General features: G+C 43.7%; 1 protein-coding gene across 1 annotated transcript in view; it reads right to left on the bottom strand.

The window, feature by feature from the left end:
* Nucleotides 1-15,603: 15,603 nt before the first annotated feature.
* The window catches only part of LOC124663989 (putative CBL-interacting protein kinase 13), a 35,859-nt gene continuing 28,406 nt past the window's right edge, over nt 15,604-23,056 (bottom strand). Inside the window, exon 3 of the mRNA XM_047201610.1 lies at nt 15,604-16,104. Coding sequence (XP_047057566.1) covers nt 15,604-16,104 — 501 coding nt within the window. The remainder of the gene's footprint in view (nt 16,105-23,056) is intronic.

The raw sequence follows: 23,056 nt of genomic DNA, 5'->3' as shown, positions 1-23,056 counted from the left end.
TTAAGATGAGGGTCATTGATTTTGATTTAGTAATGCTTTATGTGACCTTGGTGCAAGTATTTACGGTATGCCTAAGAAAATTTATGATATGCTTGACTTGCCACCATTGAAGAATTGTTATTTGGATGTTAATCTTGTTGATAATTCTATAAGAAACCTTTGGGAGGATTGATAATGTTTGTATTATGGTTAACAATAACCTTGTCCCGTTGATTTTGTTGTCTTGGATATTGAATGCAATGCATCTTGTCCCATTATATTGGGAAGACCTTTTCTTGAGCTGTTGGTGCTCACCATTGATATGAAGGAAGGTAATATTAAATATCAATTTCCTCTCGAAAGGTATGGAACACTTCCCTAGAAAGAAATGAAGTTACCTTATGATTCTATTATTAGAACAAATTATGATGTTGATGCTTCGATCTCTTGACGTTACTTGATACACTGCTAGATGAAGGCGTTAAAGAAAACTTATGTTACAGCCCCTTCTGTAGAAAATTTAGAAACATCTGCCAATTTTCGTGCGTGATCCTCAGATATGTACGCAACTTTCATTAAATTTGAGTATTTTCATCTGAGCAAGTTAAGTGCCCCAGAAAAATTCGTCTTCTGACTGATCGTTCTGTTTTGATAGATTCTGCCTTTTATTTCGCATTGCCTCGTTTTGCTATGTTTGATGGATTTCTTTGTTCCATTAACTTTCGGTAGCTTTGTGCAATGTCCGAAGTGTTAAGAATGATTATGTCACCTCTGAATATATGAATTTTCGATTATGCACTAACCCTCTAATGAGTTTGTTTTGAGTTTGGTGTGGAGGAAGTTTTCAAGGGTCAAGAGAGGAGGATGATACAATATGATCAAGAAGAGTGAAAAGTCTAAGCTTGGGGATGCCCCCGTGGTTCATCCCTGCATATTTTAAGAAGACTCAAGCATCTAAGCTTGGGGATGCCCAAGGCATCCCTTCTTCATCGACAACTTATCAGGTCACCTCTAGTGAAACTATATTTTTATTCCGTCACATCTTATGTGCTTTACTTGGAGCGTCCGTTTGTTTTTGTTTTTGTTTGAATAAAATCGGATCCTAGCATTCTTTGTTTGGGAGAGAGACACGCTCCGCTGTTTTGTATGAACACATGTGTTCTTAGCTTTACTTTTAATGTTCATGGCGAAGGTTGAAACTGCTTCGTTCATTGTTATATGGTTGGAAACGAAAATGCTTCATGTGGTAATTGGTATAATGTCTTGAATAATTTGATACTTGGCAATTGTTGTGCTCATATAGATCATGTTTAAGCTCTTGCATCATGTACTTTGCACCTATTAATGAAGAACTACATAGAGCTTGTTAAAATTTGGTTTGCATGATTGGTATCTCTAGAGTCTAGATATTTTCTGGTGAGGTGTTTGAACAACAAGGAGACAATGTAGAGTCTTATAATGCTTGCAATATGCTCTTATGTAAGTTTTGCTGTACCGTTTTATACTTGAGTTTGCTTCAAACAACCTTGCTAGCCTAGCCTTGTATTGAGAGGGAATTCTTCTCGTGCATCCAAATCCTTGATCCAAAAACTATGCCATTTGTGTCCACCATACCTACCCACTACATGGTATTTCTCTGCCATTCCAAAGTAAATTACTTGAGTGCTACCTTTAAAATTCTATTCTTTGTCTTTGCAATATATAGCTCATGGGAAAATAGCCTAAAAAACTATTGTGGTAAAGAATATGTACTTATGTATCTTATTTCTTAATAAGTTGCTTGTTGAGCGGTAACCATGCTTCTGGGGACGCCACCAACTACTACACCTTTGTTGAATATCATGTGAGTTGCTATGCATGTTCGTCTTGTCTGAAGTAAGGGTGATTTATCATGATCAAATGGTTTGAGTATGCATATTGTTAGAGAAGAACATTGGGCCGCTAACTAAAGCCATGATCCATGGTGGAAGTTTCAGTTTGGACAATTAATCCTCAATCTCTTATGAGAATATTATCTGTTGTTGAATGCTTATGCATTAAGAGTAGTCCATTATCTGTTGTCTATGTTGTCCCGGTATGGGTGTCTAAGTTGAGAATAATCAAAAACGAGAAATCAAATGCGATCTTTCTCCTTAGACCTTTGTACAGGCGGCATAGAGGTACCCCTTTGTGACACTTGGTTGAAACATATGTTATGCAATGATAATCCATGTAAATCCAAGCTAATTAGGACAAGGTGCGGGCACTATTGGTAATCTATGCATTAGGCTTGCAACTTATAGGATGTCTTATACATAACACATATGATTTATTACTACCGTTGACAAAATTGTTTCTATGTTTTCAAAATGAGAAACTCTAGTACAAAAACAGTAATCCATGCTTCCCTCTGCGAAGGGCCTATCTTTTACTTCAATGTTGAGTCAGTTTACCTACTTCTTTCTATCTTAGAAGCAAACACTTGTGTGAACTGTGTGCATTGATTCTTACATGTTTACCTATTGCACTTGTTATATTACTTTGTGTTGACAATTATCCATGAGATATACATGTTGAAGTTGAAAGCAACTGCTGAAACTTATATCTTCATTTGTGTTGCTTCAAAGCTTTCTACTAAGAATTTATTGCTTTATGAGTTAACTCTTATGCAAGTCTTATTGATGCTTGTCTTGAAAGTACTATTCATGAAAAGTCTTTGCTATATGGTTCAGCTTGTTTAATCATTGTCTTTACCATTGCTTCGAATCACTGCATTCATCTCATATGCTTTACAATAGTATTGATCAAGATTATGATAGCATGTCACTTCAGAAATTATCCTTGTTATCGTTTACCTACTCGAGGGCGAGTAGGAACTAAGCTTGGGGATGCTTGATACGTCTCAAACGTATCTATAATTTCTTATGTTCCATGCTACTTTTATGATGATACTCACATGTTTTATACACACTGTATGTCATTATTATGCATTTTCCGGCACTAACCTATTGACGAGATGCCGAAGAGCCGGTTGCTGTTTTCTGGTGTTTTTGGTTTCAGAAATCCTACAAAGGAAATATTCTCGAAATTAGACGAAATCAACGCCCAGGGTATTATTTTTCCACAATGCTTCCAGAAGACCGAAAGGGAAACAAAGTGGGGCGACGAGGCGCCGCCACCATAGGGCCGCGTGGCCAGAGGGGGGCCCGCGCCGCCCTATGGTGTGGGACCTCCGCGCCGCCTCCAATCCTGCCCTTAAAGCCTTCGTCGCGAAAACCCCAGTACCGAGAGCCACGATACGGAAAACCTTCCAGAGACGCCGCCGCCAATCCCATCTCAGGGGATTCAGGAGATCGCCTCCGGCACCCTGCCGGAGAGGGGAATCATCTCCCGGAGGACTCTTCATCACCATGATCGCCTCCAGATTGATGTGTGAGTAGTTCACCCCTGGACTATGGGTCCATAGCAGTAGCTAGATGGTTGTCTTCTCCTCATTGTGCTATCATGTTAGCTCTTGTGAGCTGCCTATCATGATCAAGATCATCTATTTGTAATGCTACATGTTGTGTTTGTTGGGATCCGATGAATATGGAATACTATGTCAAGTTGATTATCAATCTATCATATATGTTGTTTATGTTCTTGCATGCTCTCCGTTGCTAGTAGAGGCTCTGGCCAAGTTGATACTTGTAACTCCAAGAGGGAGTATTTCGCTCGATAGTGGGTTCATGCCTCCATTGAATCCGGGACAGTGACGAGAAAGTTCTAAGGTTGTGGATGTGTTGTTGCCACTAGGGATAAAACATCAATGCTTTGTCTAAGGATATTTGTGTTGATTACATTACGCACCATACTTAATGCAATTGTCTGTTGTTTGCAACTTAATACTGGAGGGGGTTCGGATGATAACCTGAAGGTGGACTTTTTAGGCATAGATGCATGCTGGATAGCGGTCTATGTACTTTGTCGTAATGCCCTGATTAAATCTCATAGTAGTCATCGTGATATGTATGTGCATTGTTATGCCCTCTCTATTTGTCAATTGCCCAACCGTAATTTGTTCACCCAACATGCCATTTATCTTATGGGAGAGACACCACTAGTGAACTGTGGACCCCGGTCCATTCTTTTACATCTGAAATACAATCTACCGCAAACTCGTTCTTTACTGTTCTTCGCAAACAAACATCATCTTCCACACTATACATTTAATCCTTTGTTTACAAGCAAGCCGGTGAGATTGACAACCTCACTCGTTAAGTTGGGGCAAAGTATTGTGATTGTGTTGTGCAGGTTCCACGTTGGCACCGGAATCCCCGGTGTTGCGCCGCACTACACTCCGCCACCAACAACCTTCACGTGTTCCTTGACTCCCTACTGGTTCGATAACCTTGGTTTCTTACTGAGGGAAAACTTGCTGTTGTACGCATCACACCTTCCTCTTGGGGTTCCCAACAGACGTGTGTCAACTACACGCCAGCAGAGAACCCTGAAGGTGATCGCCTTCTGGACACTCTTTCCCTCCTTGAGATTCACGGAGATGAGGCGCGTGAAGGTTTTACCGAATCCAGAGCAGGTCTATCGCGTCTTTTTCCTTATTTCTTCCCGAAGAAAGAAGAGCCCAAGATTTTCACAACTCTCGCCAAGTGCTTCAACTCTCAAGAAGATCTTGGGCTTAAGCTTCGCCAAGAAGGCCTGAAGATTGGCGTTGAAGGCACCATTGCTCTGGTTGCTGACAACCAACAAGATGTCGACTGGGCTAAAGTTGGCGATATAAAGGAGATGGAGACGAAGAAATGGCAATCTTTGATTAAGGCTGCCAAGCCTAAATCAGAGCCGATCCTTGCCTTCCTTGGCTGCAAGCCAACTCCTGCTCCCAGCTCGTCGAAGCCGGAGGTCAAGTAGACCACCTTGTCTTCTTTTTTTTATGTTGTTTTCTTCTTTTGAATCTGTCGCCGTTGTAGCTTCGGCGACAACCATCCCATTGGTTCATTAGGAACCACCCTTTTGTAATAGCCATGTAAATACTTTAAACATCAATGGAAATCTATTTTGCTTGATGATTGATGTCGAAATTTTTATTTCCAGTTGGTTTTTGACAACTACACTTCAACTCCTCCTCCTGCCGATGCTTTTCCCACCTCATCCTACTCGAAGAAAGCGCCTGTCGATGATGAATTTGCCGAAGATTCCTCGAGTAGGGGTTCAACACAAGACTTGGCAGAACTTCGCCAACAGCTTCAGACTATGAAGAAGCAGGCACTTATAATAATGGAGCAATCTCGAAAATCATCGGAGAAGGAAAAAATTGCGCTTCAACAAGCCCAGGATGCTATAGCTGCAAAAGAGGACGCAGTTGCTGCAGCTGCCGAAGCTTCTCGACGAGAGAATTACATGCTTGAGCTAATGATTGATTCCAGTTTGGATATGGCGGGTATACTTCGTTTACTTGACCATACTTATCTTTATTCCCAATGTTTTTCTTTCCTCTTTTATTCCTCCGCTGAAAACAGGTTCTTTTTTGGATACTGCTGCTGAAGATCAACATGTTGAAGCTCGATCCAGTGTGCTTCTCAGGCTTGCATTGGAGCATGGTTCTAATTTTTGGGTTACACCTGAACGTACTCGCCAAATCGTCAGATTTCAAGATCGTGCGGGTCAGGTCCGTGATTTTCTCGACTTCTGTACAAGGACATTGTCCTTAGTTTACAACGCCTTGTTCCCGCGCAACAAGATGCCAGAAACCCTGCCTGCTCTGATGAATAAATTCCGGGATGCACCTCGAATCCATGGATTTTTACGGGCTCAAATGTCTGCTGGCGCGAGATTTGCTATGATTATGATACAAATCTGCTATCCGAAGTTAAACACGAGTCGAATTGTTGCCAAGTGCCTAGCCAAGATGGCGAAGAGGAAAAGGAATATTGACAAAATTGATGATGTGGTGAAGCCTGTAGCAGAAGACATGATGGATGAATTGCTTCGGATGGATGCTGAGTTCTTCGTGAAGGGTAGCTATGCTGAACATAGTACTCGTACTTCCAATAGTGAACGAATGACCATAGATAACCTACTAGGCGGCCGTTAGGAATTTTTCCTTTTTCTTGCCGATTTTTCTCAATGATTGCACCTTGTATATTGTAAAGCCACGAAATATGTATTCCTTTCTTTTCTTCGTCGAGCCCCCGAGTGTTTCGGTGGCGATTTTCTTTATTGTGTAAGCGGGGTTGAACCAAGGCAGAATGAATTATATGGAGTGTACTATATTTGCGGGTACGAGCCCCCGAGCCTTTTTTGCTGATCGCTTATTTTGTATCTTCGTTTATTTTGCGAGGTGTTTTGCACCAAGGCGAAATATTTTCGGTAATATATATTGTAACTCTTGGGCACAAGCCCTCGAGCCTGTCGAAGAAAAAGATATATATCTCCACTATCTTTATTATATTACAGCACCGCGAGCCCGCCTCATTAAAAACCTTTTCCAGCCCCACTCGGTGCCCTAAAAAAGGAAAAGAGTGCGTCTGAAAACTCGCGGGCGTTTCAGTACATTGTATTTTTACAAGGAGGACTATATTTCGACTCTAGGCGTAAAAACGCCTGAGTTGTGCCACGTACCAAGGATTTGGCTCAGCAGCTCCTGACTTCTTGTCCTTTATCCTGTACGATCCTCCCTCGATTACTTCTGTGACGATGTAAGGGCCAAGCCACGGCGACTCGAGTTTTTCATGGCTCTTTTCGTTGAGTCGTAGAACTAAGTCTCCAACCTGAAAGGATCTTGGTCGCAAACGTCGACTGTGGTAATTTTTTAAGTCTTGCTGGTACTTAGTGACCCGTGATAATACTTCATCTCAGGCTTCGTCCAGTGCGTCGACATCGTCTTCCAATGCTTTTCTGGAAGCTTCTTCATCATACTCCGTGACTCTTGGAGAATCATGCTCTATCTCTATCGGCAATACTGCCTCAGCTCCATGGACCAGAAAAAATGGAGTCTCCTGTGTTGCTGTATTTGGTGTTGTTCGGATACTCCACAACACACTTGGCAACTCGTCTGGCCAAGTATCTCGAGCTTTTTCCAGTGGTCCTAACAAGCGCTTCTTGATACCATTGCAGATGATACCATTGGCTTTCTCGACTTGGCCATTGGTATGTGGATGCGCAACTGACGCGAAGTGCAATTTGATACCCACCTCTGCACAGTATCCCTTGAATTCCTTAGATGTGGAATTACTACCATTGTCCGTGACGATGCTATGAGGTACTCCAAACCGAAAGACAATGCTTTTCACGAACTTAATTGCGGATGCTCCATCTGGTGAATTTATCGTCTTTGCTTCTATCCACTTCATGAATTTGTCGACAGCGACGAGCATGTACTCGTATCCTCCTGGCAAAGCTTTGTGTAATTTTCCCACCATATCGAGACCCCACTGAGCAAAGGGCCAAGACAAGGGTATTGGCATCAGCTTCGCTGCAAGAGAGTGAGGTTTTGCAGCAGAAATCTCCGGCACGCGTCGCAAGTTCGCACTATTTCCTTCGCATCCTCGATTGCTGTCAACCAATAGAATCCTGCTCTGAAAACCTTGGCTGCGATAGCTCGACTGCTTGCATGATGACCACATATTCCTTCGTGTACGTCCTTCAGAATTATCCTTCCTTCTTCGGGTGTGACGCACCTTTGTAACACACCCGAAATACTTCGCTTGTACAGCTCCCCTTTGACCACCGTAAAAGCTTTGGATCGTCTAATAACTCGCCTTGCTTCAACTGGGTCGTCGGGTATTTCTTTCCTGAAGATATATGATATGTACGCGTGCATCCATGGGACCTGCACCATCATCACTAGCTCCTGTTCCTCTTCTTCTTCTAGTGCTTCTTTAGGATCTATCGAGGTTTTCTCATCCTTCTGCTTCTTCTGTGCCTTCTTCGGCTTTGTAGACCTCTCGGCTATCTCTTCCCAGAACACACCTGGTGGTATTGCGAGGCACTGCGACCCGATGTTTGCAAGAACATCGGCTTCATCATTGCTCAGCCTGCTGATGTGATTTACTTCGCATCCATCAAATAGCTTCTCTAGCTCGTTGTACACTTCTTTGTATGCCACCATACTATCATTGACTGCATCACATTGGTTCATGACTTGCTGAGCCACCAATTGTGAGTCGCCAAAGATTTTTAGTCGAGTTGCTCCACAAGCCTTCGCCATCTTCATCCCGTGTATAATTGCTTCGTATTATGCCTCATTGTTAGATGCGTTTGGGAACGTCATCCGTAAGACATACTTTAATTTGTCGCCTTCAGGTGATATTAGTATCACGCCTGCTCTAGCTCCCTCTAACCTCTTGGACCCGTCAAAGTTCATAGTCCAAGTTCTCGATAAATCCGGGGGTCCTGTATTTTGTAACTCCATCCACTCTGCAATAAAATCTGGCAGAATTTGCGACTTTATTGCTTTTCTTTTTTCATACGTGATGTCCCGAGGGGAGAGTTCTATTCCCCAAACGGAGACACGACCCGTAGCTTCTAGATTGTTTAGTATGTTGGATAAGGGCGCCTCGTTGACCACTATTATCGGATGCGCCGACAAATAGTGTCGCAATTTTCTTGCGGTTGTAAATACTTCATATGCTAGCTTCTGGTACTGCAGGTACCGCTGTTTTGAAGGCGATAAAACTTCACTGATGAAATATACCAGCCTCTGCACTCCATGGAGTTTTCCTTCCTCTTCTCTTTCGACAACGAGTGCCGTGCTAACCACCTGAGGTGTGGCTGCAATATATAACAGGAGAGGTTCCTTTTCTTTAGGCGCCACCAAGATTGGTGGTGTCGAAATTGTGCGCTTGAGATCTTCGAAAGCTCTATCTGCCTCTTCATTCCACTGGAACTTCTCTCCTTGCTTGATTAAAGCGTAGAATGGTATCGCCTTTTCTCCTAGCCTGGCGAAGAATCTGCTTAAAGCTGCGACTCGCCCAGTTAACTGTTGTATTTCTTTCAAATTTGTTGGCTTTCTCATTGTTACGATAGCTTGAATTTTTTCTGGGTTAGCTTCAATTCCTCTTGCTGAGACTAGCTAGGAACCCGAGAAGTTCTCCTGCAGGGACGCCGAAAGAACACTTCGTCGGATTCAGCTTGAGACAAAACTTGTCGAGGTTGTCGAAAGTTTCCTTTAGGTCCTCAATTAGCGTTGCCCCCTTTTTTGACGTTATGACGACATCGTCAATGTACACTTTTACGTTTTTCCCAATCTGTGTTGCTAAGCACTTCTGCATCATCCGTTGATATGTTGCTCCCGCGTTTTTTAGACCAAAGGGCATTGTTCTGTAGCAAAACACGCCGTAAGGTGTAATGAACGCTGTTTTGACCTCATCCTCTTCTTTCAACCTGATCTGGTTATAACCAGAGTATGCGTCCAAGAAGGAAAGACGTTCACATCCTGCCGTGGAGTCGATAATTTGATCGATCCTTGGGAGGGGAAAGTGATCCTTTGGACAGTGCTTGTTAAGACACGTAAAGTCGACACACATGCGAAGGACTTTAGTGTTTTTCTTCGGGACGAGCATTGGGTTTGCTACCCACGTGGCCTCTGTATGGAGCTCTTTAATGAAACCAGCTTCTCTGAGTCGATCAATCTCTGACAGCATAGCTTTGCGGTTTGGTTCCGAAAAACGCCGCAAAGGTTGCTTAATTGGTCTCGCTATTGGATCCAAGTTTAGGTGGTGCTCGGCAAGTTCCCTGGGTACTCCTGGCATGTCAGCTAGACACCATGCGAAGATTTTCTAGTGCTCACGGAGGAACTCGACGAGCGTGCTTTCCTATGCGAGGTCCATGTCTGTAGCGATGGACGTCATCTTTTTTGGATCTGTCGGGTGGATCTGCACCTCCTTGGAATCTTTCGCAGTGTTAAAGGTTGGCTCCCTGAGAGGCCTTCCTACATCTGGCAGCACATCGTAATCAGTTGTGAGCCTTGACACCATATATTCTGCTTGCATCCCGAAAGTTTCTGACAGTCGATGAAAATCTTTGTCGCATTTATCGGCTAACGCAAAACTTTCTTTGACTGTAATTGGTCCTTTAGGTCCAGGCATCCTCCACAATAGGTACGTGTAGTGCGGTACCGCCATAAACCTGGCATATGCTGGTCGTCCCAACAAAGCGTGATACTGCGATGGGAAATCCACGACTTCAAACTCCAGCTTTTCTATTCTGTAGTTTTCTCGGGTCCCAAACTGAACGTCGAGATTGATTCTCCCCAACGGATAACTCGGCTTCTCTGGCGTTATTCCATGGAAACGTGTGTCCGTTGGTTTTAGATTTGCCAGGGATATGTTCATCTTCCTTAGTGTATCCGCGTACATAAGGTTCAGACTGCTACCTCCATCTATGAACACTCGAGATACGTCGAATCCTGCTATCACTGCTGATAAGATAAGTGCTGACTGCCCTGGTCGAGGAACTTGTTGCGGGTGATCCGCAATTGTGAAGCCAATGTCCTGTCCCGACCAATTTAGGTACTCAATCGTTGGTGGAGGCATCTTCTCTGCCATAAACACTTGTCGCGAGATTACTTTCTGAGCTCTATTTGACGGCCTACCCTTCTGAATCATCGAGACCGCACCGTTGGAGTTGGGGTCAATGTATGGAGGTGGTTGTGGCGCTGCCGCTATTCTGAGCTGGTGTCGATTTTCGTCCGTAATTGCGGGAGGAGGTGGCAAGTGGATCTCACTCCTGGGCCCTTGAGGATTTCTATTTGTCGCTTGAGCGTTGGCTTGCCCCGCGAACCTTAGCATTGCTTGAAAATTTCGACAGTCTTTCTGCAGATGTCCTGACTGTCTTTTTCCGTTATTGTCGAGATAAAAATGCATCTGACACGGCCCGTTCATCATGTCCTCGGGGGACACGAAAGGTCTCTGGAACCTTGGCCCACTATTCTGCCTGTTATTTCGAGAATCATCTCTATTGTCGCCTCGCTGCTCACTACTCCTTTGATAGTCATCTCTATTGCCTCCTCCAGCGCTTGCACGAAACCCAGCCGAGATTTGACCAGGAGCGTCGTAACTCGAGTACTGCCGAGAAAATCGTCGCCTATTTTGGAAATTTCGAATGCGGTCCTCTTCAGGCGACCTGTGCCGTTTATTGTGAACAACATCCTCTCATCTGCCCACCTGTTTGCTATCTCCATCAATGCTGATACTGTCTTTGGGTTAGTTCTCCCCAAATCCTCGACAAAGTCTCCTCGTCGAATTCCTGCTACGAACGCATCTATCGCTCTCTCGTCAGATATGTTCTCTGCCGAGTTTTTAATGATGTTCCACCTTTGTATGTACTTTCTCATTGACTCATCATGCTTTTGTCGACACGATCTCAACTCTTCTAATGACGCGGGTTTTTTGCAGGTAGATCAGAAGTTCTTGACGAACACATCCTCAAAACTATCCCAGCTGTCGATGGAACCCGGAGGAAGCTTCTTTATCCAAGATCTTGCGGCTCCACTCAAATGTACTTGGATGCTCTGCATGGCTGTTGCTCTAGTTCCTCCTATCAGCTTCATCGTCTAGAGATAATCGACTAGCCAGTCCTCTGGATCTTCCAGGCCGTCGAATTTTTTGAAATTGTCGGGTAATTTAAACCCTGAAGGAACTCGAGTTTTCCGGACCCTCCTTGTAAAGCATGGCAGCCCACACATATCCTCGTCATCTATCTCTGGGGAGTGTCGATGTTCTCTTCTATTTTGTCGTGCTCTGTCCACCCGTGCTTGTGCTGCTGTGTCTCGTGCTCCACTTGTTCTCTCGGGACTCGGTGCCGCTGGCAGCGGGTCGTGGACTATTTTGCCTTGCTGATCCTTCAGGAGGCGGAGTTACGAATGCTGTCCCCATAACTCCGACTCCTGCTATGGCCATATTGTACAATGCTTCTCTTGGATCTCCGGGAGGTGGTCTATTTGCGAGGATAAAGGCTTGCGTCGCCATATACCCAGCTTCCGGTGTTTTGGGAATAATATTCCCCCTCGTGTCGATTGACATAAAAGACATGTCGAGGTTTTGAACTAAGTTTTCTTTCTCTGCTTCAGGTATATTTTGCAGCCGAGATCTTGCTCTCCTTTGAGCTTCTCTATGACTATCTTCCAAAGTTCCTGAATGTCGGCTTAGTTCCGCCCTTCGCCTGCTTGATGCGGAGGCTGCTTCTTGTCTCCTATCCAACTCGATTTTCTGCTTCTCGAGCTCCCTCCTGATACGGGCAAGCCTATATTGATACGCTTGTGACTCCTCAGGTGTTGCTTCAATGGTCATTGGTTCTGTACCATCGATAGCTCTTGCGACTCGATCCCATACGGCCTGCGGAAATCGCACCATCTCTCGTGTTCCTGTTCCGATATATTTTGTTCCCAAACCTCGCGCGAGATCTGCGGGATCGACATACGGATTTCCCGCATCGTCGAAAGCCTCTGACGTCGCCGGTTCTGTCCGGCTTGGTTCTCCAATTGCGTAGATCTGATGATATTTTGGATTCTGAACTTTGTCGGGTTTGGTGACACCATCATAGAGATTGGTGAAGACCTTTCCAACGGTGATGGATTTCTCGATGAAGTTGAAGCTATCGGTGTCGCTCGAGTCATTGCTTATATAGGAGTCCGCAAATGACTCGAAAGACATGTCACTCAAGATCTTGGCGATTTTTTCACTTGCCCTGGAGCTGATGAAGCATGGCGATGAAGTTGTCTCGTCGCCTGATTCGATTGATGATTCTGAACTTGAAAAATCGGGATCGACCGCTGATAATCCCGACGAGATCATAATTTCGAGACGATACGCTCCTTCTTTCTCGACGCGGAAGTGGAACTTTCCAAACGTCATCTCCACGGGCTCCTCCAGATACGCATATGCATCCAAACGGGAGAGCGGGTGAGGAACAAAATCAACTAGACCAGTTTTGATCTGTTTACCTCTGTCCATTGCGTTGATTCCAGTTGATGAAGTCGACGATTGATACGTCCCCGACGTATCCATAATTTCTGTCGTTCCATGCTTGTTTTATGACAATACTTACATGTTTTGCTTGCACTTTATGATGTTTTTATGCATTTTCCGGAACTAACCTATTAACAAGATGCCACGGTGCCGCTTCTCGTTTTACGCTTGTTTTTGGTTCCGGAAAGGCTGTTCGGGCAATATTCTCGAATTCGACGAAACGAAGACCAAACCTCCTATTTTTCCCGGAAGCATCCAGAACACCGAAGAAGAGTCGGAGAGGGGCCGGAGGGCCACCACACCATAGGGCGGCGCGGCCGGCCCGGGCCCGCGCCGGCTCGTGGTGTGGCGCCCCGAGTGCCCCCTCGCGCCGCCTCTTCGCCTATAAAATCCCTTTCGACCTAAAAACACCGTACCACTTGACGAAACTCCGGAAAGACTCCGGGGCGCCGCCACCATCGCGAAACTCCAATTCGGGGGACAGAAGTCTCTGTCCCGGCACCCGGCCGGGACGGGGAAGTGCCCCCGGAAGCCATCTCCATCAACGCCATCGCCTCCATCATGCTCCGTGAGTAGTTCCCCCATGGACTACGGGTTCTAGCTGTAGCTAGTTGGTATTCTCTCCCCCATGTACTTCAATACAATGATCTCATGAGCTGCCTTACATGATTGAGATTCATCTGATGTAATCGGTGTTGTGTTTGTCGGATCCGATGGATTGTTACGTTATGATTGTCTATCTACAAAGTTTATGAAGTTATTGTTGCTGCAATCTTGTTGTGTTTAATGCTTGTCACTAGGGCCCGAGTGGCATGATCTTAGATTTGAGCTCTATACTTATTGCTTAGATTGTATCTACAAGTTGTATGCACATGTCACCGTCCGGAACCAATGGCCCCGAAGTGACAGAAATCGGGACAACCGGAGGGGATGGCGGTGATGTGAGGGACACATGTTTTCACCAAGTGTTAATGCTTTGCTCCGGTGCTCTATTAAAAGGAGTACCTTAATATCCAGTAGTTTCCCTTGAGGCCCGGCTGCCACCGGCTGGTAGGACAAAAGATGTTGTACAAGTTTCTCATTGCGAGCACGTATGACTATATATGGGAAAGATGCCTACATGATTAATGATCTTGATATTTTGTCTTAATGCTATTTCAATCCTATCAATTGCCCGACTGTAATTTGTTCACCCAACACTTGTTATTGGAGAGTTACCACTAGTGTAGATAGTCGGGAACCCCGGTCCATCTTTCATCATCATATACTCGTTCTACATGTCAACTGTTTTCACGGTGCCATTGCTCTCATATTACTATTCATCGCTGTTGTGTTACTCGTTACTATTGCTCTCATACCATCGCTACTTTCACATCACCCCCGTTGCTAGTGCTTTTCCAGGTGCAGCTGAATTGACAACTCAGCTTGTTAAGGCTTATAAGTATTCTTTACCTCCCCTTGTGTCGAATCAATAAATTTGGGTTTTACTTCCCTCGAAGACTCGTTGCGATCCCCTATACTTGTGGGTCATCAAGACTATTTTCTCGGCGCCGTTGCCGGGGAGGCATAGCTCTACTCATAAGTTCACCTCGGGGAGTACATTCTACATCTCTCTCTCGCTTTATTTTATTTTGTTTTGCTTAGTTTACTTTTGTCTAGTTTATTTGTGCTTAGTTTATTTCTGTCTAGTATTAGTTTGCTTAGTTTACTTTTGTCTAGTTTATTTCAGTTTTGTTTTACTTTTCTCATATACCCAAAAATCCATAAAAATTTGAAAAACCTAAAAATTAAAAACTGATGTTATGGGAGAACCTACAACCTACTTGGAGCTTATAGAATGTTATAATAATTATAGAGAATCAAGAACTGGTAAAGTGATGAGTGCTATGATAGAAAAACTGAATACAATTGCTAAACTCTTGCTTAAACGCTATGATATAAACTGTTGCTCTCAACAGGACACTAAACATCTTAAATTTCAATGTGGCTTTAGTGAGGAATTTTTAATTAAGAACTATAATCGGAATTGCTATATTCATTATGGGTTCGAAGAGGTAGAACAATTTGTCTTATTTATGGGAGCCTCCGAGATAGAATCCTTCATGGTTGAGAATTATGAAACTTGTGTTGTTTGTAAGGACCTTAAAGATTATGTCTCTACTATCCTTAATTCTTGCATAGAATGCTACGAGTAGGAATCCTTATATCCTTGATTATAAAGAGAGACACATTAATGCACAAGAATGCACTCTCAATTTGCAGGAACCTCGTAGAAGAAGAAATTGATGAACTCGAAAGCTCATTGGATGAAAAAGAGGAGGAAATTGATGAACCCGAAAGCTCATTGGATGAAAAAGAAGAGGAGAGCGACGAACAAAAGGAGGAAGAATGGATTAGCTACCCATGCCAACCTTCTAATGAGAGTAACTCTTTATCTCTTACACTATTTGATTGTCCTCCATGCTTACCGGAAGAGGTTGAATGTTATGTTCCTGTGGATTCTCTTGAAATACTCCCTCCGTCCCGTTTTAATTAACGTGGGAGAAGAAAAACGGTTCACTAATCTCATTTTACAGTCCAGTCCTTAACAGAAACAATAATCTCCGTCCACGATCGGGCCAGCACCTCCGCCACCCACCTCCGCCCGCTCCTGCTGGGCACGAAATCTCCGAGCTCCCGAACCCTAGCTCGCGCGTCGGCCATGGCTCTCTGTGTGCACACGTGAGCGGGGGATCTGTCTGCCATCCGGGGAGTCTGCGGAGCGGCGAGAGAGAGGGGCGGCCGGGCGAGCGGGGATGGAGGCGAGGCGGATCTCGGCGACGGAGCGGGCGCGGGCGAGGTCCCCCTGCTGCTCCTCCCAGCGCGCGTACCTGACCCACGCCGAGACGCCGCAGTCCGGCCGGCAAACTTTCTCCTCGAACAGGTTGCGTTCGCCGAGGCGGTACTCGGAGAGCTCGTCGAGGTCGGCGATCTTTCTCCTGGGCGGCGGCTTGATCGATCGGTCGTGGCACCCCCGGGCGTCGCGGATGATCTGCTCGGCAGTGATCTGGATCGGCGACGGAGCCTTGTTCTTCACCCGCGTCGCGCGGGGCAGCCTCACCTCGGTGTCGCGCGGGGCAGCCTCACCTCGATTCCGCAGGGGAAGGGGACGACGGGCTGGTTTCCAGTCAACCGACGGTGTACGCTCAAAAAAAAGAAAAGGTGGGGGGGGTTTCGCAAAAAAGATAGCCAAGTTAATTAAAATGGGACGGAGGGAGTAGTACCTATGAGTAATACTTGTGAGAATGATTATGCTACTGTTATTTATGATAATCCATGCTACTTTGATAAATCTTATGATAATGCTTTGTTTGTGCCTGATGTCGAAATGCATGGTACTAAAGAATTTTGTTTGGCAAATGTCTATGATAAAGCTCTAGATGATGGTCCTATGTTACTTGATAATATTAATTGTACTACTAATGAAAATGGGATTGGAGAGTTCTTGACTTATTATATGAGTCCCATATCTCTTGAGATTGATCAACCATCTTGTTATATTATTGATAAAAGTGTGTTTGAAAGTTTTAATTCCACAATTCTTGAACTTGATAAAAATTATGTGTTTGGAGATCATGAAAAGTATGCTGTATGTGATAGTTATATTGTTGAGTTTGTTCATGAAGCTACTGAAAACTATTATGAGAGAGGAAAATATGGTAGTAGAAATTTGCATGGTACTAAAACACCTCTCTATATGCTGAAATTTTTGAAGTTATTCTTGTTTTATCTTCTTATGCTTGTCACTTTGTTCTTCATGAATTTATTTGTGTACAAGATTCCTTTGCATAGGAAGCATGTTAGACTTAAATGTGTTTTGGATTTGCTTCTTGATGCTCTCTTTTGCTTCAAATACTATTTCTTGCGAGTGCATCATTAAAAACTGCTGAGCCCATCTTAATGGCTATAAAGAAAGCAACTTCTTGGAAGATAACCCATGTGTTATTTTGCTACAGTACTTTGCTTTATATTTGTGTCTTGGAAGTTATTTACTACTGTAGCAACCTCTCCTTATCTTAGTTTTGTGTTTTGTTGTGCCAAGTGAAGCCTCTAATCGAAGGTTGATACTAGATTTGGATTTCTTCGCAGAAACAGATTTCTATCTGTCACGAATCTGGGCTGCTTTCCCTGTAGGTAACTCAGAAAAATATTCCAATTTACGTGTGTGTTCCTCAGATATGTACGCAACTTTCATTAGTTTTGAGTTTTCTGATTTGAGCAACGGAAGTATTTTATTAAAATTCGTCTTTACTGGCTGTTCTGTTTTGGCAGATTCTGTCTCTGCTTTTTGCATTGTCTCTTGTGGACTTTAAGCGAGGTTTTCTAGACGTGGAGAGCTGTAGCTAATGTTTTATTGAGTTCTTGCAATGTGCCACTACAGGACCAAGGTGGATTCAAATTTTTTGAGTACTAACCCCTCTAATGAAGTTTATGAGAAGTTTGGTGTGAAGGAAGTTTTCAAGGGTCAAGAGAGGAGGAGGATATATGATCAAGAAGAGTGAAAAGTCTAAGCTTGGGGATGCCCCCGTGGTTCATCCCTGCATATTTCAAGAAGACTCAAGCGTATAAGCTTGGGGATGCCCAAGGCATCTCCTTCTTCATCAACTTATCAGGTTCCTCCCCTGAAACTATATTTTTATTCGGTCACATCATATGTGCTTTACTTGGAGCGTCTGTGTGTTTTATTTTTGTTTTGTTTGAATAAGATCGGATCCTAGCAATCCTTGTTTGGGAGAGATACACGCTCCGCTTTTTCATATGAACACTCGTGTTCTTCGTTTTACTTTTAATGTTCAATGATAAAAGTTGGAAGCTATTGCACTTATTTATATTTGGTTGGAAACAGAAAATGCCTCATCATGTCTTGGATAATTTGACACTTGGCAATTGTTTTGAGCTCTCAAGTAGATCATGATTAAGTTTTTTTTCATGTAGTCTAAGCCTATTAATGGAGAACTACCTGTAGAGCTTGTTGAAATTGGTTTGCATAATTGATCTCTCTTAAGGTCTAGATATTTTCTCGGTAAAAGTGTTTGAGCAACAAGGAAGATAGTGTAGAGTATTATAATGCTTGCAATATGTTCTTATGTAAGTTTTGCTGTACCTGTTCATACTTGTGTTTGCTTCAAATAACCTTGCTAGCCCAAAGCCTTGTGCTGAGAGGGAATGCTTCTCGTGCATCCAAAACCTTGAGCCAAAACCTACACCATATGTGTCCACCATACCTACCTACTATGTGGTATTTCCTGCCATTCCAAAGTAAATTGCTTGAGTGCTACCTTTAAACAATTCAAAATGCTTCTCAATTTGTGTCAATGTTTTATAGCTCATGAGGAAGTATGTGGTGTTTATCTTTCAATCTTGTTGGGCAACTTTCATCAATGGACTAGTGGCTTCATCCGCTTATCCAATAATTTTGCAAAAAGAGCTGGCAATGGGATTCCCAATCCCAAATTAATTAACAAAAATAGACACTCCTCCATGGTATGTGATTGTTGGACGGCACCCGAAGGATTCGGTTAGCCATGGCTTGTGTAAGCAAAGGTTGGGAGGAGTGTCATCATAATAAAACTAAAATAAAAGGGCACTCCTTCATGGTATGAGATTGTTGGCAGGCACCCGAGGATTCGGTTAGCCATGGTTTGTGAAAGAAAGGTTGAAAGGAGTGCCACCCAAAAATAAAAAATAATTCATGGGAGCCGCTCTTTGAAGGTTTGTCTGGCGAGGGGGTTAGAGTGCCCACTACCATTCATTGACAACAACAAACACCTCTCAAAACTTTACTTTTATGCTCTCTTTATGTTTTCAAAACCAAAGCTCTAGCACAAATATAGCAATCGATGCTTTCCTCTTTGAAGGGCCATTCTTTTACTTTATGTTGAGTCAGTTTACCTACTTCCTTCCATCTTAGAAGCAAACACTTGTGTCAACTGTGCATTGATTCTTACATACTTGCTTATTTGCATTCATCATATTACTTTGTGTTGACAATTATCCATGAGATATGCATGTTACAAGTTGAAAGCAACCGCTGAAACTTATATCTTCCTTTGTGTTGCTTCGATGCCTTTACTTTGAATTTATTGCTTTATGAGTTAACTCTTGTGCGAGATTTTGATGCTTGTCTTGAAAGTACTCTCCATGAAAAGTTTTGCTACATGTTATCTATTTGTTAGCAACTATAGATCATTGCCTTGAGTCACTTCATTCATTTCATATGCTTTGTAATAGTATGATCAAGGTTATGTAAGTAGCATGTCACTACAGAAATTATTCTTTTTTATCGTTTACCTGCTCGGGACGAGCAGGAACTAAGCTTGGGGATGCTGATACGTCCCCGACGTATCCATAATTTCTATCGTTCCATGCTTGTTTTATGACAATACTTACATTTTTTGCTTGCACTTTATGATGTTTTTATGCATTTTCCGGAACTAACCTATTAACAAGATGCCACAGTGCCAGTTCCTGTTTTCTCGCTGTTTTGGTTCCGTGAAAGGCTGTTCGGGCAATATTCTCGAATTCGACGAAACGAAGACCAAACCTCCTATTTTTCCCGGAAGCATCCAGAACACCGAAGAAGAGTCGGAGAGGGGCCGGAGGGCCACCACACCATAGGGCGGCGCGGCCTGGCCCGGGCCCGCGCCGGCTCGTGGTGTGGCGCCCTGTGTGCCCCCTCGCGCCGCCTCTTCGCCTATAAAATCCCTTTCTACCTAAAAACACCGTACCACTTGACGAAACTCCGGAAAGACTCCGGGGCGTCGCCACCATCGCGAAACTCCACTCGGGACGGAAGGTCTCGTCCCGGCACCTCGCCGGGACGGGGAAGTGCCCCTGAAGCCATCTCCATCAACGCCATCGCCTCCATCATGCTCCGTGAGTAGTTCCCCCATGGACTACGGGTTCTAGCCGTAGCTAGTTGGTATTCTCTCCCCCATGTACTTCAATACAATGATCTCGTGAGCTGCCTTACATGATTGAGATTCATCCGATGTAATCGGTGTTGTGTTTGTCGGGATCCGATGGATTGTTACGTTATGATTGTCTATCTACAAAGTTTATGAAGTTATTGTTGCTGCAATCTTGTTGTGTTTAATGCTTGTCACTAGGGCCCGAGTGGCATGATCTTAGATTTGAGCTCTATACTTATTGCTTAGATTGTATCTACAAGTTGTATGCACATGTCACCGTCCGGAACCAATGGCCCCGAAGTGACAGAAATCGGGACAACCGGAGGGGATGGCGGTGATGTGAGGGACACATGTTTTCACCAAGTGTTAATGCTTTGCTCCGGTGCTCTATTAAAAGGAGTACCTTAATATCCAGTACTTTCCCTTGAGGCCCGGCTGCCACCGGCTGGTAGGACAAAAGATGTTGTACAAGTTTCTCATTGCGAGCACGTATGACTATATATGGGAAACATGCCTACATGATTAATGATCTTGATATTCTCGTCTTAATGCTATTTCAATCCTATCAATTGCCCGACTGTAATTTGTTCACCCAACACTTGTTATTGGAGAGTTACCACTAGTGTAGATAGCTGGGAACCCCGGTCCATCTTTCATCATCATATACTCGTTCTACATGTCAAGCTGTTTTCGGTGCCATTGCTCTCATATTACAATTACCGCTGCGTGTTACTGTTACTATTGCTCTCATACCACTCGTTACTTTCACATCACCCTCGTTGCTAGTGCTTTTCCGTGTGCAGCTGAATTGACAACTCAGTTGTTAAGGCTTATAAGTATTCTTTACCTCCCCTTGTGTCGAATCAATAAATTTGGGTTTTACTTCCCTCGAAGACTGTTGCGATCCCCTATACTTGTGGGTCATCAACGATCTTGAACGTGCCATCGAGATCAGCTCCTTGACATCTCTAATTCTCACAGACGGCGCCAATTGACAAGGGATTAACTTATCAATGCCTACGTATTGTAGACTAGGGTTTTAGTCGGAAGTAGAAGGCAAGTAGATCTCGAAGGTTTTAGCTGAAAAGTGCTCGACGATGTGAAAACTAGGGTTTTGTGAGTCAATAAATCGATGCTTTCTTTGTCCCTCGACTCCCCCTTATATAGGAGGCGGAGCCGAGGGATTCGTAATACACAAGTTACAGAGTCCGGGAGGGTTTCCAACCCATCCCGCAAGATTACAAGTATTATTTCCTAATACAACTCTAGCTTTCCTTAATAGTAACTTGGGCTTCCAATTCTTCTTATCCTTCGAGTCGTGGGCCTTCAGTAAACCCCGGGTACCATCTTCGGCAGACCCACTGGGGATGCCTATGTCAACAAGAGAAGGTTCATCAACCTCGTCGAGTTCTACTTTCCTTCCAGTCTCCTCTTTCGTGAGAAACTCCTTCTCAAGAAAGGATCCGTTCTTGGCAACAAAGATTTTTCCTTCGGATGTGTGATAGAAAGTGTACCCAATAGTTTCTTTAGGGTATCCTATGAAGACGCATTTCTCCGCTTTGGGTTCTAGCTTGTCAGGTTGTAACTCCTTTACATAAGCTTCGCAACCCCAAACTTTAAGAAATGACAGCTTAGGTTTCTTCCCAAACCATAATTCATACGGTGTCGTTTCAACGGATTTAGATGGTGCCCTATTTAAAGTGAATGCGGCTGTCTCTAATGCATAACCCCAAAACGAAAATGGCAAATCAGTAAGAGACATCATAGATCGAACCATATCCAAGAGAATTCGATTACGATTGTCGGACACACCATTACGTTGTGGTGTTCCCGGCGGTGTCAACTGTGAAAGTATTTCGCATTTCTTTAAATGCATGTCAAACCCATAACTCAGATATTCGCCTCCGCGATCAGAACACAGAAACTTAATCTTCTTGTTACGTTGATTTTCTACTTCACTTTGGAATTCCTTAAACTTCTCGAAAGTTTCGGACTTATGTTTCATAAAGTAAATATACCCATATCTACTCAGATCATCCGTGAAGGTTAGAACATAACGATAACCACCGCGCGATGCCACACTCATTGGTCCGCACACATCGGAATGTATGATTTCCAACAAGTCTGTAGCTCGCTCCATTGTACGAGAAAATGGAGTCTAAGTCATTTTTCCCATTAGACATGCTTCGCATCTTGATGACGCGTGAAGCACACGTCCGTTGGGAACCCCAAGAGGAAGGTGTGATGCGTACAGCAGCAAGTTTCCCTCAGTAAGAAACCAAGGTTTATCGAACCAGTAGGAGATGAAGACCACGTGAAGGTTGTTGGTGAAGGAGTGTAGTGCGGCGCAACACCAGGGATTCCGGCGCCAACGTGGAACCTGCACAACACAATCAAAATACTTTGCACCAACTTAACAGTGAGGTTGTCAATCTCACTGGCTTGCTGTAAACAAAGAATTAAACGTATGGTGTGGAGAATGATGTTTGTTTGCGAAGAACAACAGAGAACGAGTTTGCGTAGATTGTATTTCAGATGTAAAAGAATGGACCGGGGTCCACAGTTCACTAGTGGTGTCTCTCCAATAAGATAAATAGCATGTTGAGTGAACAAATTACAGTTGGGCAATTGACAAAAAGAGAGGGCATAACGATGCACATACATATCATGATGACTAATATGAGATTTACTTAGGGCATTACGACAAAGAACATAGACCGCTATCCAGCATGCATCTATGCCTAAAAAGTCCACCTTCGGGTTAGCATCCGCACCCCTTCCAGTATTAAGTTGCAAACAACAGACAATTGCATTAAGTACTGTGCGTAATGTAATCAACACAAATATCCTTAGACAAAGCATCAATGTTTTATCCCTAGTGGCAACAAAGACATCCATAACCTTAGAACTTTCTCATCACTGTCCCGCATTCAATTGAGGCATGAACCCACTATCGAGCATAAATACTCCCTCTTGGAGTCACAAGTATCAACTTGGCCGTAGCCTCTACTAGCAACGGAGAGCATGCAAGATCATAAACAACACATATATGATAGATCAATAATCAACTTGACATAGTATTCCATATTCATCGGATCCCAACAAACACAACATGTAGCATTACAAATAGACGATCTTGATCATGTTAGGCAGCTCACAAGATCTAAACATGATAGCACAAGAGGA

This window comes from Lolium rigidum, chromosome 6 (genome assembly GCF_022539505.1).
Source record: "Lolium rigidum isolate FL_2022 chromosome 6, APGP_CSIRO_Lrig_0.1, whole genome shotgun sequence".
NCBI lineage: Eukaryota > Viridiplantae > Streptophyta > Magnoliopsida > Poales > Poaceae > Lolium > Lolium rigidum.
This window is presented reverse-complemented; position numbering and strand designations above follow the sequence as displayed.